General features: G+C 44.3%; 1 protein-coding gene and 1 long non-coding RNA gene across 14 annotated transcripts in view; both read right to left on the bottom strand.

Annotated features, from left to right (window-relative positions):
* The window catches only part of ablim2 (actin binding LIM protein family, member 2), an 84,421-nt gene that overhangs the window by 58,654 nt on the left and 5,633 nt on the right, over positions 1-20,134 (bottom strand). For 4 of the 13 annotated variants that reach the window (XM_042070298.1, XM_042070305.1, XM_042070299.1 and 1 more), the window contains exons 1-2: positions 8,516-8,898; positions 530-694 (exon numbers count right to left, since the gene is read on the bottom strand). In XM_042070298.1, coding sequence (XP_041926232.1) covers positions 530-694; positions 8,516-8,531 — 181 coding nt within the window. In that variant the 5' untranslated portion in view covers positions 8,532-8,898. Of the gene's footprint in view, positions 1-529; positions 695-8,515; positions 8,905-20,134 lie in introns of those variants that run through there. The other 9 variants (XM_042070301.1, XM_042070307.1, XR_006024965.1 and 6 more) reach the window with 8 other exon arrangements.
* Positions 11,241-12,119, bottom strand: LOC121690018. Its single transcript, XR_006024968.1, has 3 exons — positions 11,871-12,119; positions 11,541-11,603; positions 11,241-11,323 (listed from the first exon to the last, which is right to left on the bottom strand). It is a non-coding gene; the product is annotated as an uncharacterized LOC121690018 (long non-coding RNA).

Genomic DNA, 20,134 nt, shown 5'->3' with positions numbered 1-20,134 from the left:
CATCACAGGCCTCAAAGGTCCCTATTCTGTGACCACTCTGTCACTTGTGAGATCTTTTTTTTTTACTTTTTAAATCTTTAAAATCTCTTTTGACTTTTGACAGTGATGTCTGAATGATCAGCGCTCTCAATAGAGACCAGGATGGCTCTGTTCCCTTCTGAGTTTGACCCCTGATTTTTTACATAATATCCAAAGTTACTTGTATTGCATCATATGCCTGCACTGTTACAAATGCCTGCACTGAAACTGGGATCTAGGCTCTTCTGGCTTAAGAGCATTTTATAACCCGTTTTGTAGCCTCATTTCCACGAAAGCTTTTAAAGCTGAAACTAACCCCCAAGCCTTAGACCTCTAAACCTGATCAAATTCACTGCGGCTGGCATACTGGTCCTACTGGCAGAAATACATGTGTACACACAAGAAGTTCTCTGTTCATAATCTTGGACATGGCCTTGGGCATCGATGTTGGGAGTTATGTGGTTTGGTGCTTGCGTGAGGTTGTTCATTTTGTTGTTGTTTTATTTGTTACCTTTGCAGATGAAGCATTTGATGTGGAAGTGTCTGTTCTGCACGCGCAGCACCTCTCCCTTGCAGGGCTTCCCGCAGGTCTGGCACGGGATGGACGAGCCCCCACCAGAGCCGCCCGCCGACTTCTGCTGGTCCAGTGGACTGTGCACGGCCTGCTGGTGGAACGCTGCACGGGATGGAGAGACAGACAGAGAGAGAAAGAGAGAGAGAGAATGGAGGAGAAAGAAAGAACGAAATATTAGTGTCGAAATCTCAGGCCAAGCGGGATAGAGGGAGGGAAAGAAGGAGAAGCTGTGGTCCAATCATGAGATCATCGTGAGATTTCATGGATACATTTAATAAACCCAGTGAATTCACATAAACCTCAAACAGACACCCAAGCACACAGATATTGTATATCATACCAACCTCCCAGACACACAGTTAAACCCACACACAGTCTCTCACTCACACACACACACACACACACACACACACACACACACACACAGAAGATGGAGGGGCCTCTGTGAGTGTCCTAATTGCGACGGACATCTATTCCAGCAGGTATTTCTCTCAGTCAGACGCTGTTTCAAGTGCAGCCTCACATACACACGAGATAAACATGCCTGTGGCTTGAGGCTGGTGAGGCAAGCTTCAAAAAATACCCCGGGGCCTTTAACGATTCAACTGAACTGTCAACTGACACAACTCATTCTCCCTTTTATTCTTCATCTTTATTTTCCTTCTCCAGCTCTCCCTTCCTCCCTCTCTCTCTCTCTCCCTCTCTCTCTCTCCCTCTGTCTTGCTCTAGCTCCCTGTCTGATACTTCTCTTCTCGAAACAGCCCTCTTTTTCCAACTCTCTCTCTCTTTCTTTCTTTCTCGCTCTTCATTTTTCACCTCATTACATCATGAGCTCACATTCTTATTAGCAAATGTCACAGTGCCATAGAGAAGCTCTTTGTGCGTCCTGGGGGAAACGCTCATTTTGAAAAGGGGTGTGATGGCAGACAGTCACACACACGCTGCATTTTACCCACTGCATTGAGCTCACCACAAAGGGACATCACTCACTGACAATAGGCTCAGAGTCAATACGGTGGCACTAGACCATGGGCCCGTTCAAGCCAAAAGCTTTTCTTTTTTTTTTGTCAGAAACGAGAGGGGCCTGTTGGGGCCGGCAGGGACCTCTTGAAGGTCTTGGGGCGGTTGAAGGCCATCTCCTGCGCTCTCATTCATGCTGTGTGGGGTTTCCATTGTGCGGGTGCCAGCTCCACAGGCTCTTTCAGACGTGAGAAAGGAGCTCTGGTGAACGTTTTCTTGACTCGGCCTTTATTGGAACGGGAAATTAGATCAAGGGGTTTCCTGGGCGGGTGAGCATCGGCTGTCAGATCAAAGTCACGAGGGGACACCACACTCCAGGCGAGGACAGAGCCCAGTTTTTGGCCTAAGCCACAGATTAAATCCTCACACAATGGGTGACATTCAGGCATGATTTTTCTTTTCCAAATAGCATGCATGTACAGCATGTACAGTCAAAAATACACAATGGTGGACCAGATGCATGTTGGACCACACCCAGCGTCCCTCACACACCCTTCAAAAGCTCTTAACTGCCTTAAATGATGACTAATGTCAACCACTACCCCTTGTTTTATGTCTATCACATTGCCAACTAGTCGGTCCACTGAGAACATACAGTCAACCTGGACTAAAGCTCTTTCTTTGTGTTTTCTTAAGTCATGCTCCATTCATCATTCTTCCATTGAGAGCATTCTTTCAGACGAGAATTTAAGAGTAAAAGTAATTGAGGATTAAGAGTAAACACCACCAGCAGCAGCTGCCTCCAATCTCCAGTATGTATTGGCCTGCCATGATGTCATTTACACGATATCAGATGGAGTGCAGGACCGAGGGAGAGGACACCCCTTGCGGAGCGCTGTAAACCGATGTAAAGACGGTCACCATGGAGGGCAGGGGAGTGCTGGAATGTTTATAGATGTTTGTGCTCTTTCTGGGTAGCGGCGCTTTTACAGATGGGCGGCTCTTGGTTCGCGCCAGGAGCCGTGTTCTGTGAGTCCAACCAAAACACACTCACCTCTGACCCCAGTTAAGATGGCCAAAACAACCACGCTCTGAACTCCCAGCTTCCTGAAGGCCTCTGATAACTTGATACCCTTCATCTCAACCACCCCCCCCCCCCCATTTCTTTTTCCCCTTTCTTCTCTTCTCTGTGTTTGTTTTCTCTGGATCCAACACGTGTTGTTTAAATAAACCCTCGGTCAAAAATGTGCTTTTCCTTTTTCAACATTCCTACTGACCAGACCGCATTTATTTAGATGACTATCAATGAGTTGCAATCTGGGAGTGTTTCAACTGCCATGCTAACTTCAATCAAAAAATACTGCTGTGAAAACGTGCACAAAGGATGTTTGTTTGTTATTGTGTTCCTTCACCTATCTTGTGCTGTGGCTACTAGCCACAAACTGGCCGGCAACAGGACCAGTAAAGACAGGAATTCAGCAGAGGAAATTGCGGAGAACTCGTAAAATAGCAGGTGGGTGTGTGTAGGGTGTGTGTGGGGTGTGTGTGTGTGTGTGCAGGATGGGGGTTGTTCTAGAAACATCTTGGCTTTATTTAAACTATCATGCACGACACGAGGCTTCCTGAAGGAGGTGCATCTGAGGAAGGCGGCATGTGAGGAGGTCGTCCCTCTGGCCAAGACCAGCATGCACTGCTGCTGCCGTGCACCTGTCCAGGATCCTGTGTCACCCGTGCAAACATGAATGAATTACTGTTGAGAGAAACAGTGGAGGGGAGAGGGAAAGGCAGCACAAAGCTGCTTGACTGCCTTCTCACAAATCTAACTGCATTCATTTAGACCTCGGGGCTCTCTCTCTATTGTATTCTCCACAAGTTGATAACATTTACAGTGGACATAGAGGAAAAATCTAATTGATAGACAAGATCTTCCCTTTACGAACATGACAATGTCTCTATTCTCTTCCAACTACCTCAACTCACAGCGTCAAATCTCCTACTTAACAGAAAGCTTGACGACTGGTGAAAACTGAGCTGACACTCTGACCTTGAGAGCGCCCCAGCAAGCCATAAAGAGGCACTCCACTGGGGACCCTCAAAGTACTGCACACAGAGAGCTGAAAGCACACGTTTTTAATGGGTCCATGTGCTCCTGACATCTCCAAAGTGATTAGGCCCACGGAGTGAAGTTTCCAGTGAGGCCCTCTTGCAGACTACTAACCACACGGTGCAACAACAGTAGCAAAGAGGACACACTCCCTGACTTGCTCCCAAGCAAGGATGTGGAATGTCATGTCAGTGCTTCCATTTAGTAATTTATGACTCCTCTTGTTCTCTTGCTGTATCTCTCTAACTCACACACTAGGCACATATCTTGTGGCGGGTACAATTAATTTACACTCACACACACAACATCATCTGGTAAACATCATCTGGTAGCTGCTCTTATTTCTTCATTGTATGTGCCTTCTTATTTACTTTTTATTTTGTTTACTTGAATGTTATGTTTGTCTGTGGACCTAATTGGTAAAATATGTCTTGTCTCCACCGTGGGATAGTGGGAAATGTAATTTCGATCTCTTTGTATGTCTTGACATGTGAAGATATTGACAATAAAGCAGACTTTGACTTTGACTTTAAAATCCAACAACACACAACACAAAATGTCTCAGTACGTCAGGGTCTGAGTGCCAAAGTCTATTTGGTATCCGAATCTATAGATAACTCAATAGACACAAAAACATGTCTCTCTCTCTCTATCTCTCTCTCTCTCTCTCTCTCTCTCTGTCAGTGAAGCTGATACCCAGCCAGCCCTGATATCCAGCATTGGGACGGACGCCTGACAGTGGCTTCTCAGGCTCATATCTCCCAGCCTGCCTAGTGACTGCCATCATGGCCCCCAGCCCTGGTCCCTGTCTGGCACAGATGTCTCCACTATCAATCACCCGACCCCCCCCCCCCCCCCCCCCCACCTCCATTCCTCTGATACCTGGAGTAAACCCTCACAAGCACGTCCATGAAAGGTCGCCATAAAGGAACCATCTGACGTATGCAGCCCATGGGAGCAATGGCAGAGATCTGAAATGTCCAAAGCAGGAGCACATTCTGCACACTTGGTCACAGTTACATACATGGACACACACACACACACACACACACACACACACACACACACACAAACACACACACGTAAACATGCACAAAATCAAGGGAGAGAAAAGGCTCCTTAAGGGAAAGGTTCCAGTGGGTCTGTCTACCTAATATAATATAAGCCAATGACACTGTGTGATCACACATAGCTCAAACAACTGCATGGAACTCAAGACACATAATAAATTTGTATACACAAACGCACGTGTGCACACACACACACACACACACACACACACACACACACACTTTTTGCATTAGGTGTGCAGAAGTCGGTGTATTAGGGAGGTGGCCATGTCGGAGTGGCACTGCTGTCTATAAATAGCTCCCTCTGTGAGTCCGTGGGGATTCCATCATGCTCTGCAACATTCCAGCCACAGCCATCCCACCTGCCTTACTCCTCTCTCCGTGACCTAAGCACTCGGGTTACCCGGGTTACCGCCCCTGGTGGCTCCTGAATGGTGGCTGGGCAAAACCCAGGCCCGCCTCGCTAGTGTCCTCCTCCTCGGCCCGGTAGACTCCACCACCTTATGTAACACCACATGGCTGAGAGTATGAGGGCAATTAAATGGTCCCATATAAAATTGGCTTTCCCTTTGATGGTAAAACATTACATACTCATGTGACCTGCCACCTGCAATAAAGATACAGAATATGAGGTTCTGAATGATACAATTGAATTCCTTGTCATCCAGAAAGGGGTGTGTCTTTGCAGACTACTACCCACAGATGTAAAAATAGCTTCAAAAGTACAAGTATATATTGATATGGATACTGCTTTGGCACAGAGAAGTGAAACACTTATTGGATATTGGAGCCACCAGTATCTTTGAGATAGCAGTGATTATCAGTAAGGCTTTTTGTATAAATCAGTGCTTGACCAAAATGATGTTGATGAGTTTTAATGCTCTGACTTATCAGCTGATAACATATACCAGAAATGTTAAAGGAAGTGAAATGTTTACAGACACATCTTGTTTCACAGATGATTGAAAGTTTTTTTTACCACATAAAGTTTCTCCCCCTACCTCTAGTTCTCCAGTTTCACGGGTGGTATTATGTTCCCAGATCCATTTTCAGACCGAGTCTAAGCCTGACTTCTGACCTCCCGTAGCCCTTTATGACCACGCAGAGGGCACGTGGAGAGAGGACTTGACCTTGCAGGAGAATGACGACGTAAGTCAGACCCGCGACAGATCGGGCCTTATAGAGATACAGTATGCACCCTGGGGGACTGAGAGACAGAGTGAGCGGGTTCATCAAGGGAAATGAAGGGAGACATGCTGTCTCAAAGCCTCTTACATCCACCAGTATCAAAAAGCTTGGCTTGTCTAATCACTGGCCTGTTTCAATCCATCAGACACTAGCATCTGCCAGAGGAAAAAAAAAAAGAAAGAAAGATGAAATTCATAAATTCACTCGTCACCATGGAGATCGCACAGGGCCACCTTGTCAAGAGGGGAATGTCAGAACTGTCTGTTCTAAAGGTTCCGCGTGCCCAAACCCAGCTGCCGTTTAAGGGAAAAATGTTGACTCTTTTTTTCGTGATGTTCCCAACAAGGGAGGAAAAAATAGGGGGTTTGTTGTCACAGAGCGGATTCCCCGCACTCCGAGCGTGTTTGATGGCCTGCTAAGTGGCTGTTGATGCTTTGCCGTCAGCGTCAAGCACAAGCAAACACGCCACAAAAACGTAATGGGGTTTATTAGTCCTGCTGGACAAGTGTCTGAAAACACAAGAGGCAGAGAGTGTGGTGGGGGCGTTAACACAAGGGAGGGTGGAGGGACTTGGTGTTACAGAAACAGAGAAAAAAGGCTTAAGCATTTACTGATTATAGATCTAAGTTCCAAACAGATGCCTCACCAACACCCTAAACAGAAGAGGATGATGGGGAGAGAGATGAGAGGGTGAAAGTGAGTTCAAGAGTTCATCATCACACTCAACACGATCCTCTCCAACCACACGGAGAAATGAGCAGGAATTAAAGGGAAACAAAATGACACTGCGAAACAAAATTACACTGTGAAACATGGAAGCAGCACGACTTGTCCATTCGAACAAAGGCCCACACAAAAAAGCAAAGCCATTCCGGCTGAGCAGGAGGCTCTGGCGTGGAATAAGCTTGAGACGGGGTGAGGTCTGGTGCACTCACTCAGACGTTCAATGACTGAACCTAATGCACAGAGAGGTGGGGAGCAGGAGAGGGGCTGAGGAAACTTGCCGACTGGGAGTCGATGACGCAGCAGCACATAAATAATCAAACACACAAACAAATAACTACGTAACCATAGGAATGAATAAATAAAAAGACAGCCAAGGAGGTCAAGGATCAGAACTTAAGTGTTATATGTCTGGGTGTGTCCTTTGCTTGTGTGTCTGCAAGCGAGGGAGAAGTGCCTATTGTGAATTGATCATCTGAATAATATGATATTACTGAGTGACTGTTAAGTGCATTTGCAAAGTACTATTATTTACATTTGTGAACCTTGGCAGTCTTGTTCTGTGTTCTATGTTCTGTTTTCAGTGTGTTTACATAACTGTGGAGATGGAGATGCTGGGTGCTGGGTATAGGTATGCATAAGTGATGGATATTGCATTGGCTATGAGTGTAAAAATATATTATGTTGCATAACTTCAAGTGCACTGCATTGGCAAATATACTTGTACCGAATGCATTGTTGCATAGGTGTGTGGTCCACCTCCCTCGTATGACCAGTTAAGTTTGTTTATCCCTTCGCCTGCCAGCGTGAGGGGTGTCTTTCTCAGTGCCCGGTGGGATCTGTCCAAATATTACATCATACCCAGGATGCACTGCCCTTGGGGTAGGCAGGGAGCCGGAAGATTAGGGGGTTGTCGGGGGGGGGGGGGTATGTGTGGGTGTGGTGCGGGGTATGAGGTGTACTCACTCAATCATTACTCCAAGCATGGAACAGTACAATCACTGCCCAAGTAATGGAACAGCATGAATACCATGCAGAAGGTAAATTAATCGTATCCCTCAACGGCGCATACACCTGCTGGCACACACAAGTGCACATAACCACATGTCTGTCGCACATGCTATTCCTCATGTCCCATCTTATTTTAGTGCACATGGGCACCCTTTACCAAGACTCCTTGAGGTCTCACACACAATATGAGACCCAGCGAAGATAATGGCTTTGAAGTACGATCTCATTCTGATGGGAGAGGAACATGCTAAATATCACACTCATAACACTAATTATCACTGACAAAATCATACACCCAGCAGAGTCCCTAGCTTCACAGGCAACACACACAAACACACACACACACACACAGATGATAGGCTAGTGTCCAAAGTGTCCATATTGCATAGACCTCATGGCGTGCTGCGGCATGTCACACTGCCCCTGTGTGTTATTACATTATTATGGTTCTGGGTGGGGTGTGTTTGTTATTGTTCTAATAGAGGGCATCCAACTATTTTCCAGTGAAAATAAAGTGTTAGGCCTATGCCTTTATTTAAAAGCATTTTAAGGCATTTCAATTTGGACATAACCACAACCAGACCATTCTACAGTCTGAATGCTTCATTCTCAATTATTTATATGCATTTTCAGAAAATATCACAGAAGATATTTCATCAGTCATTTCATCAATGTAGTACAACCTACAAAGGAACAGAGCATTTGATGCTTACTTTATGATTACCTTTTCTATAAAGATGCAAATACAGGTGCATAGACGGCACACGTTTCAATTCTAATTTGAGGTCAAGCACTGATTGCTGCAACCCACAGCAATGCCAACCCATCTCACTGCTTAAAAACAAAACCATATTTAAACCAGGTTACCTTTTTCCTCCGGCATCTCTCTTCTATTAGCGTCAAGTTCCTGTCAAATGTGTACGTCCGATAATGCAAAATAAGTAAGAGTTCAGGGCTGTAATATCCAACGCCCGTTGTAGAACATACTCCAGTGAGCTGTCGCTTCGGTATCTCTGCGCGTGTGTGAGAGGTTGAGGTGACGGTGTGTGAGAAAGAAGCAACAGACGCTGTCACTGTCACTGCGATACCACAGGAATGAGAGGAGGGGAGAGAGGAGAGGAGTCATATGATTCCCCAACGCCACCCGTGAGTGACTGAATTACAGTCAAGCTATTGCCGCAATCTGAATATTATAAATAGAACCTTCTAGAGCGAGGAGGGGAGAGAAAAAAAGACACAAACAGAACGACACTGCCTCGCTGACATGTCTGCCGCGAGGTGCGCGCTCTTGCGCATTCTGATGGGATTTTTTTAGACGCAACTCTCTCGTTCTGTCTCTCTTGCACTATCTGTCTCTGTGCCTATATAGCAAGAGGCGCCGTGATAAGGCCAAATTCCACTTGAGTGGGCATTGTACTTTCGGAATTCCACATATGGGTTCCGTTCTTTATATAACAAATGCCGTATGTTCGCCTCTGCCTCTCCACAGCAGAAACGCATCCTCATGATGCGAGCCATATGGGCAGGAGGGAGAAGGAAATGCAAAGTTAATGTTTCTCTAATGCTTCTTGGTAGGAGATGAAGAGCACTTGTCTGCCTCTCATTTCTCCGCTGAAATAAACTCAATTATTAATGGACCTGCAGCAAAGTGAAGACGCAGCCTTCAAAGTCAGCAAATGAGGAGAGAGTATACATCAGAGAGTGGTGGTGGTGGTAGATCACAGGGCAGTAATGTAAGTTAAGAACAGTGGTATTTCAGAGTTTTTAATTGGGGTGATTCAACTGAGTCATATACATAAGGAAGCATTTGGGAGGGATTCTTATCTCCATAACCCACCTAAACCTGAAGCCCACTCCTAGGCTAAAAGAAAGAGCAGAGGACAAGGGAAAGAGATGAGATGATGCAGTAAGGAGGGTCAGTGCATCACTGATAAATATTACCGATTTTAAAAGGGTAGAAAGAAGCCTTGTTAATTTGTCCTGTGGTTACTTCTGTAGGACAGAGTAGTGTGTGAATAATGTGTGTGTATAAGGAATGGCAGGATGAGAAAGACAGAGAGTTCAACTTGGAATGCTTCTAATAGCTTGAAATTTCTCATCACCGCTCCACTTGGCTGCGTCAGGCAGATGAAAGGGATGTAATGAAGTTTCTGGAATATGAATGATGATGATATGACAGAGGCAGCGGGTACCTATGAACCTCACATCACTTCACACCACTGCTCCAGCTCATTAAAACACCACCGAGGTCTGCAGAAGGTCAGCACTTTCTGTTCCTCAGTCAGGGCCAATGCCAAGAAATATCACTGATGCCTGTTGTTTTTGCATACCTTCCACTCGCTTTCTTTATATCTGTCATTCTCACCTGCTGTTATTTTCTCACTCAGTGTCCTTCTCTCGCAATGGAGATGAATTCAGACTTTTCTATGCGAAAGAAGATGTTTTGGTACTTCCAAAGTGTCAAATTAAGTAAATCCTAGCCACTAGCCACAGAGGCTAAAAAGGCCACTTCTTATACCCAGTGTCTGTGGCACTAAAGCGGATGAGAGTCATAGACTCCCCCTGGATAACACTAATCCATTGCAGGTTTATTCCCAAGCCAAAGCTAGCTGTGGAGCGGTACAGTCACAGATAGGTGAACTAAGACAATGCAAACAATGTGCAACATCAAGTGACCATCCTCAGATGAGCCTGACCACTGAATGAAATGCTCTTTCACTGAGTTATGAGCACTCTACATTGTCAAATGCAGAGATAAACTTGTTATTTAGTCTGAACTAAAGCACAACAAAGAGGTATGTCTAAATCCTTGGTGAGTCATCATGGTAAGTCAATCATCTCTCAAGATTGACTCATCAATAATAACTATGGTCTGGTGATCTGACATTGCATTGAGATATTGTCTCAAGCAAAATACATGAGATACACTAATAGTGTGGACTGAATGAAATGGATGAGTGTCAGGACAGGACTGGTGGGAGTGGGTCAGTCTAGAGACAAATGACCAGCTAGCTCATAGCAGGGCTTGAAAACAAAATAATTTTTCAAACGTTCCGTTCCGAACGGTTCAGGTAGGCCTATGTTTAACGTTTTCGTTCTTGCATGCGTTCCGCCACCAACATATCGGTCCTGAACCGGTTCGGAACGCAAAATATCGTTCGTTCTTAAAGTTCCGGCAGTGTTTGGCGGGCCTATCAAGTCTATTTTTGTGGACTTTACCTTAGAATAGACGTACTCATTATTTCCCCTTGATTTAGCCTATACCGTAGTTATGCCCAAAAATAATAAATCACAGGCGGCATCCAAAAACATTCAGATGTAGTGATGGGGACGAGACCGCCTATGCCGAGTCCGAGTCAAGACCGAGTCTTTGAAGGGTCGAGACCGAGTCGAGACCGAGTCTGTTGGTTTTCAAATACAGTCGAGTCCGAGTCAAGACCGAGTCTTTGAGGAAGCAAGTCCGAGTCGAGACCGAGTCCTTTAGGAGTCGAGACCGAGTCGAGACCAAGACCATAAAAGAATTTCAGTTATTTTTATATTCATAATTTAATATCACCCCAGTTAATAATCAACAGTTAGGCCTACAGACTAATGTAACGACCCTCTCTTGTGCAGGTGTTAATTGTGATGATAATGTATGACTCCACACGAACTCTTCTCACTGTTTTTATTTCTCTCCAGCAGACTAGTTCTGACTGCTAGCATTGTCTATGCTATTCCTGAACATAGATAAAATAATGCATAGCTTGTTCAATTCAGTTTAAACAAACATAAAATCATGCAGAAGAAACAACATACAGAGTTGGCACACGTTTCACACGTTGTGATCGTATAGTTTTTTTCCATTGAATTCACAACAAGCAATGATTCATTAACAGTATAAACAACGTACCTGCATTCACAAATAAAACAAAGAATCCACTGAGATTAGACGATGACGACTGCATACCCAAATCTACAGTATAAACGTAAAAAGGAAATCAAGAAATTGCAAGTGTTTTCTTCATAAAGCTAGCTAACATAACGTGACTGCCGCCAAAAAGACGTAGGCCACAATGGCTCAATTAGATACCATCTTAGACAACACTCTAGCATTACTTGCAGAAATTATCTATTAATACAACTTATGTATATACGTATTTGAACCAGTGTGGAAGACAAACATGTTATTTTATATTAAAACACAAAATTATTCACGGAGCACTCTCTATGCACAGCTTACCTCCAGCAGACTAGTTCTGACTGGAGTACGGGAAGCGCAAATGCTCAAAATATTGAAATGCAAAGTAGAAATGAAAATACAATTGCAGTCGCAATGTCTCATGTTTTAAACTCATGTGAATGGGTACGACATATGAAAACATTTTAAACATAAAAACCAGTGTATATAAAAATAGAGATTACAATAACAATGTAATATCATAATTTTGAAAGAATTCACTTTATGTAGGTGAGGTTATTTTCAACTCTGTTACACTAAGCTAGATTGGGAATTGTTTAGAGGAGCAGTCTTAACGTCTTAATATGGACTATGCTGACCTACAGACACTCACCGGCAGCAGAGCCATAGAGATAAATAAACGGCTCTGACGGCAGTATCTTTGCATTGCACCATGGGATGTCATATTCAAATAATGCCGGTCCAACATTGCATTTTATTATTATTGTTGTTATGTGTTGTCTGTTTTTTTATATGAACATAAAAAACGCGTTGGTCTCGAGGACTCGGTCTGAAATTACGAGTCCTTCTCCTCCCACTGTGGTCCGAGACCGAGTCAAGACCGAGTCTTTGAAGGAACGAGTCCGAGACGAGACCGAGAAAGCAGAAATTGGTCTCGAGACCGGACTCGAGTCCGAGACCGGACTCGAGTACTACATCACTATTCAGATGGGCTATCCATCCCATAGCCTACAGACTTACTGTAGGCCTAACCTATGCCTATAAATAATTTCTTATCAAAAATATTTCTGGATACGTGCTAAACTCCTTACCTGGTTGTAGCCTAAGTTTCATCCATATGGAGATCTTCAAAGGCTTGCGCTATAATTCCAACCCTGTTTATAAACGAACCTGTCTGTTGCTGACAAGGCCTATCTCAAATTTCCCGTTTAACTCTTCTACATAGAATAGGCTATAATTGCGCAAACATTTCAAATCCCGACTTTAAAACGACAAGGCGTGGACAGGCAAAATAGGCTATTACGCATAGGCTACAAACAATTTCCAAATGAGTTTCAGTAGCCTACGCTACGAGCTGGCCTAAGATCCGAAGTGGCAGACGGATAGGTTACATTACAACAGCAAGACAAAATATACACATTTGGACCAAAGGTCCATTTATTCGTTTTTTTTTTTTTCAAACTGCAGAAATCAAATTATTAGGCTGTTATATAGAGAACGAAAAAAAACGTTATTAACCGGTTTTGTGGATTTCAGAATAACGTTTCTGTTCCGGAACAGTTGAAGACCATTTTGTTTTCGTTTCCGTTTCCGCTCCTCGTAAAATTCCGTAAAATTCCGTTCGTTTTCGGTTTTCGTTTTCGTTCCTTGAACCGTTTCGGAGCCCTGGCTCATAGTGATGTACTTAACAGGTGCACCTCAACCTTTCCTAGTGTCACCAGTGTAGGGACAAACAGGAAACAGGAAACACTCAGATACGGAGCCTCTGGAGAGCAGAACATCTATGGTGTTGTTCGCAGATGTTGTCACTTGTCACAGTGTCTCTAAGTGGTACCTTTTATCCTTTCTAATTATTGCAATGAAATCTATCTCCCCTGAATAGCCAATCTGAACTGCAGTGTGAGGTTTCGTTATTTCAGTCGATTGTGTTAAGTAGGAGAGAGAACATACTCAGACTCCTACCTAATGTTTGGCTCATGATGGTGATTACGGTAGTGTAGGAGTGATAAGCCTTTGTGGTCAGGCATGTGAGGCAGACACCTAACACCTGTCCGACAGCCTTTGGCCATAATAACAGCAGGGGGCCTTCCCTCTGGTTTATATCTATACCTTTGCTCCAAAGTCGAGTCCAGGAGACATCACTTCAACAGAAGGTGAACATATGCTGTTCTTTACTTATGTGCATTCCATTCCAAGGGACCTGAATGCACACTGTAAGCCTATATTCTTCAAAGCTACGGTGGATGAAATATCAGTCTTCTCATAAAGTGAATGACCTAAAGTAAAACTCTTTTCAAGTAAAATATTATGAGGAGTTGTTAGGGAATGGTCATAACTAAACATTTTTAAATGCATTCCTCTGAAATCTAAAGTAATTGAGCTGGACGAAAGGCAATATTTCTGAATGAGGCTTGATGGAAATGAGGGCCATGGGCCTTTGCAGCAACTCAGCACTGTTGCAAAGGCCATTTTCTTTGCTCTGTGCTCGTCTGTGAAGAAAAGACCTTGTGTGGGCTGCCCAGGAAAAAAAGGACCACTGTTGTCTCAAAGAAACATTGTTCATTGAGAGTGTGTTTTCCTCTGTGTGTATGTGTGTGTGTGTGTGTGTGTGTGTGTGTTTGTGCACATGAGTATGCAACAGTGCGAGAGCAAGCCCACGCCGGGCCATCTGAGAGAGCGCAAGGCACGCAAATCGCCCAGTGTTTACTTTTTAAATGATAGCCGAGTTCTCTCAGTGTTCTACAAGTCTATTTTAACAACAGTTCTCTTTTCCTAACCCAGTTATCTCATATTTATGTCAGGACTTAAATGCCCGTGGGTGTCCTGCTGAATGAACATATTGAGTGGTTGTATTTGTCCTGTTTTGTATTCAGACTTCTGGGTTCAGTGAAGCGCCATTAATCTTTGGAGGATCAGTATTGACAGTGTCGGATGCAAAGAAGAGGGGGTGTGATAAACATGTCAATAGCCAAGTGCCCTAATCGCTATATCTGTGTTTAAGAAGGGATATTTTTGTATATAATATGCTCCATAAAATCCTTCTAATGTGCATATTTTGTTATTTTACACTATAAGGTCAAATGTCAAATGCGATTAGATGTAACTAAATACCTGAGTATGAGGTGTTATGTAAACACCAGGATCCCTAAGTGGGTGGACTTCACTGGGAGACTACTTCTTGTGTTCTTTGGAGGTGGTTCCGATGAGGTAATTTACCAAGTCCTTTGGGGTGAAATGTTCTCCACCCTGATATCAGGACACTCATTATGTTTTTCTATGGAGGGGTCAGCTGAGGTCCACTGCACCTCAGTTCTATGTCCGGTTGCATAACGGTGGAAGAGGACGTGAATGGCGGGCGCAAAGCTAAGGTGATGTTGGCGGGTTTCCACTCACTGTTACAGATGTTTTCTAAAACAATGGCCTCTACTAAAACACATCCCCAAATTACCTCATTAGGCCCACATCCCATAATTACATCCCCTGTACACCCAGTTTATTTACACTAAAGCTAGATTTGGAATTTAACTTATCATTTTTCCTCTCTGGAGACGAGAGATGTCAGTTGAAGTCACAGTTAATGACAAGTTAATGATCCTTCTGTAATGAGAGTTTAATGTCGAGGTTATTTGTTTTGCAGCTTAGTCAAACATTTGAGTGTGTAATGATCTAGAGTTTACTTATCAAGCACGCATGCATTTGAGATCACAGTTCCAGTCTACAGTGATGAACCATAGTTAGGGCCTTCAAAATGATCCACCTCACCTCATCTCCCTACTGACACTGGTTAGGCAATGTCTCTATCAGCCTGCTTGCAAAGATGATCAAAGCAGCGCCGTACACATAACAGGCAAGCAAATTAAATGCAGGCCTATCAGATACCTCAGCTCACACACTAACATCACACACTGAAGCCAGACATTAAACAAAACAAAAAAACCACTGGCACGTCACTATCACAAGGGGACAGAAATGGGATATATACAGGACATATGGACAAAACCTTCTGTGCTGCCCAGGTTTCGGCCAGCAAGGTTTCTCAGTGGAAAAACCGCCATAGTCTTTCTACCGATTATGTTTTCAGGCACCGGCACAACTAAAGCAAATCAGCACACAAAAAGATCAATCCTCTTCTCTGAGCTGGGCAAGCAAAAACAGGCTGCCATTGTTGTGTGTTTGCGTTTGTGTGACTCAACAGGGTCCATTTTTAAGCTCCAACAAGGCCCTGACAGATCTGCATTGCAAATATGTAACACACACACACACCCACACCCACACACACACACACACACACCCACACAGCACACCAACACTCAGAAACACACATACTCATTCATTAATGCTACATGTAATACATTGTGCAGTGTCAATGTGTGTTTTCACAGTGGGTGTCCTATACAGATCTGGCCTCTATACGACACACAGAACCACTGTTGACAAACGGAGCCTTCTGTCAGATAAATGTGTTTTTTGACACCACATAATTGGATCTCTTTGGAGGAATGTCCCTTGGTGAAATAGCCCTCGGCCGCCTCACTGTCTGAATAAAATGTGGCAGTAGACTGAGAGGAATATTTGGAACATGTCCATCATCATATTCCATTTACTGATCATTCTCCTTTCAAAATATGAAGCTGAGAGACACTGAGCCTCTGTTTCTGCCAAGCATTTTGCTTGCATAGCTTCTTGTTCGTCTATCCGACTGGCTGACTGTCTGTTTGGAAGTTTGTCTGTCTGTCTGTCTTCTTCCCTGCACGACATAACCGTCCCACCCAAGCCTTTCTCAGCTCCTTCAGCCACCTTAAAGGGGAGATTTGCAGACTCTGCAGTATGGAGGTTGTCAGCACAATTTGTCATCTCTGCATGTGGGGCTGCACTACTGCTAATAACTTTAGAGGGAAATAAGATGGTGAACATGATTCATATCTATAGAACAAGCGAACGCACAATCAGTATTTTCTTCAACAACAGTGATTCCATCTATTGTCAGGGAGTGACCTTGGGGAAAAGATGTGATAAAAGTTGTAAAATAAACTAATTTCTTTTTTTTTTAAATAATACAAATAAATATGAATTAGTGTGTTTCTTCATGATATCCTTTATTAAAATATGACACTGCAGTATCTGTATTTTACATCTGGGAAAATATACTCTCTCCTTTTTTTTTTAAAAAATCAGCTTTAGTCATCTAATTTAGCACACTACAGATCAAATACTATTCTTAGATTGTCAGATGTGAAGATTGAAAACGGATTGCCTGAGGGACACAAAATCTTGAACCAAACATGATTCCTTCCCCAGCAGAGTCCCTCTCACCTTCACTAAAGGGAGCTCCCTCGGTGGCAATAAGAGGATCTGATGGTCAGAGAGACTGGAGACAGGAGGTCCATGCAGAGGCAGCCTGAGGCACCAGCTGCAGATAGAGGGGCCTGAGGACCGACAGCCATTACCACCGCAATCCAAGGGGGTCAAGAGGATGAACTGTGTGCCCCAAGGGACTCTGGGATATGAAGTCTTTTTTGGATTTGGGGATAATGAGGGAGTGGATCTGAGGTCTGTGGCTGGACACATTCATACACAAAGTCACAGACACACACATAGAAAGACAGACCCCCCCCCCCCACACACACACACACACACACACACACACGCCAAGAGCCTCTTATGTCAAGCTGCTTAGCTTTTGGGTGCATAAGAGGCTAGTGAAATAGGCCTGTTGGATATGAAACTCAAAATGATTTACACTCATAACTGAGATCTAGCACATTCCCACACGTGCAAGCGCAAGACATGTGCACCACTTATGCTTGCCTGAACACACACACACACACACACATTAAGTTGCATGCATCATAAAATGTGAATTATTCTTCCAATAATCATATCCTACAATAAGCATATAATAAAACAGAAGGAAACCAAAAAGGTGTGATCTGAGTAAGTGATGGGCCCAGGTGTGTGTGAATTGCCCTTTTCCATTTCCTAGATTGCCTTTGAGGACAGAGCAAACTACGGGGCGGTGGTGAGTAGTGACTCAGCTCTGGACATGCGGAACAAGTGCGCACAAATCAGCATGCCTGCGTTTGGGTCAAAAAGAATTCGCCATCTCTGACTGGACGGTGCCTCAAACACATAGATGCAAACAACAGACAAACAGACAAACAACAGCAGGCCCAGGGTCAGACCCAGACGCCTGTTGCTGCCGGTCAGAGTAAGCTGGACAGAGACTCATAAGTACCCCTCTGGAGAAGCCCTTGGTGCTCCTGCACATCAACTGGAAGAAGGTTCCAGAAATATCAAGGCCACAGGCTGTATTGCCTGGCAACGTGAGTATGAGAGCACTAACACTCCCTGGCTATGACTAGAGGGCTGATTTGTTTGTCGTGCGATATCTTACGGGAAGGGCAGAGGGGGGAAATTAGGACAAATTAAAGCTAAACAGAGAGGTGATATTTACAAACACAAAGCAAACACATATTTGCATGTTTTATGGAAACTGTGTGTGTGTGTGTGTGTGTGTGTGTGTGTGTGTGAGTGTGAGTGTGTGTGTGTGTGTGTGTGTGTACTGCATGCACAATAGGAGCTTTGCCTTGAATAGTATTTGTGGTTGAGTTCATGCAGAAGCTTCCAGAAATTCTGGATCCCTCCAATATCCCTGCTAACACAGCAGACTGGGTACCATACGCCCTGACCCACTTTATGAAAGTGAATGTGTATGTGTGTGAGTGACTTTTGTGTGTTTGTGTGTGTGTGTGTGTGTGTGCGCGCGTGTGTGTGTGTGAGTGGCTTTTGTGTGTTTGTGTGTGTTTGTGCGTGTGTGTGTGTGCGTGACTTTTGTATGTTTGTGTGTGTGTGTGTGTGCGTGACTTTTGTATGTTTGTGTGTGTTTGTGTGTTTGTGTGTGTGTGTGTGTGTTGTGTGTGTGTTGTGTGTGTGTTGTGTGTCTTTGTGTGTGAAGGGGGTATCTCACACTCGAGATACACTACAAACAAACAGATAAATGGTAAAACAGAAACATATATACAGCACAATGAACACACACACACACACACAAACACACACACACACACACACACGCCCTGATGTTTTAGCGTTTTAGCTTAAGCCTAATAAAAGCCTAACCTCACAGTGTGAGTTTGGAAGTGATGTGGAGGATTAGTACAGCAGTTAAGCCTGCATGCGAAGAGGCAAGTAAGAAACTAACAACTAATGGCAAAGCCCAATCTGATGCAGGGGCCTGCTCCAAAGGAGAATTAACACGCCCAAGATTTTAAAGTACAAACCCAATGACCCACATTTGGCTTCTCTGGGACTGTTCTTAAGAGCCTGTGTGTTTTTGAGTGTGGTGTATGTGTGTTTATTAGGAAGGAGACTCTGTGTGTGTGTGTGTGTGTGTGTGTGTGTGTGTGTGTGTGTGTGTGTGTGTGTGTGTGTGTGTGTGTGTGTGTGTGTCTCTCTCTCTCTCTCTCTCTGTGTGTGTGTGTGTGTGTGTTTAACGCAAGCAAGCTCTGTGTTAATATATTCTGTTTAAATTGAACTGGTGCTCCTTATTCTTCTCATTTGTTCTTGCAGAGCACAGGGTTCTGCCAGGAGGCACTCGAAACTGCTGACACAAGGCTTTTTGAAACACAAACACACACACAGATTAACATACAGAGAGGTGTTCTTCCGTGGTCTACTATCAGTCCCTCTGAAACTCACACTGCAGTCATGTTGCCTAACACCACTGCTGCTGTGCCCCTCTCTCTCCTTCACACACTCTCTCTCTCTTCTTCACTCTCTCTAACTGCCACACTCACTCTAGTTCTCTCTCTCTCTCTCTCTGTAATCCACGGGCAGCACCACAGGGAGCATGCAGATCTGACTGCAGTGTATGGACACACACACACACACACACACACACACACACACACACACACACACATACACACAGTCACACATCTGACACACGGTTGTAATGAATAATTCAGTGAAAATCTAAGGACGTGTCCTTCTCTCTGTCCTCGGTAACTTGACACACCCTTCCACCAGAGACACCTTCATCAGGTGTCAATCCTCAGCTCACACACACACACACACACACACACACACACACACACACACACACACACACACACAATCACTGCAGAGACCAAACACACAGATTGACATACTATCAGGAACAATTAGTGACAGCGGGCCAGAGCAAAGAGAGCGTAGCCACAAGAACACTCACTGCAGTTGATACCAAACAACAGCATGATGACACACAGCAGGTGAAGGCATAGTGTCTTTGTTGCTATTAATATTAGCCTAATTCTGTGCAAGCTCTTACTTCTGCTGTCATGTGACCTCATTTTCCTGTGAACAGCATGAGAGGGAAAAAAACAAAACAAAAACAAAACTCAAGGCGCCTTGTAAATCTGGATCCCCTTTGACACTTCGTCACAGCCGTGCAGAATTCTGTTGCCACGGGGATGCAGAATTCCCACTTTCCTTGTCATCCTCATGGCAACCAGGGAGTGGCAGGTACTTGACCCAGTGCCAGCTGTAACATTCTGCATCTGCCGGCCACTGCAACAACACATGTGTCGGACACATTCACACCA

The sequence above is a fragment of the Alosa sapidissima genome, chromosome 18, assembly GCF_018492685.1.
Source record: "Alosa sapidissima isolate fAloSap1 chromosome 18, fAloSap1.pri, whole genome shotgun sequence".
In the NCBI taxonomy this organism is placed as follows: domain Eukaryota; kingdom Metazoa; phylum Chordata; class Actinopteri; order Clupeiformes; family Clupeidae; genus Alosa; species Alosa sapidissima.
The sequence above is the reverse complement of the archived record's forward strand: the minus strand, read 5'-3'. Positions and strand labels throughout refer to the sequence as shown.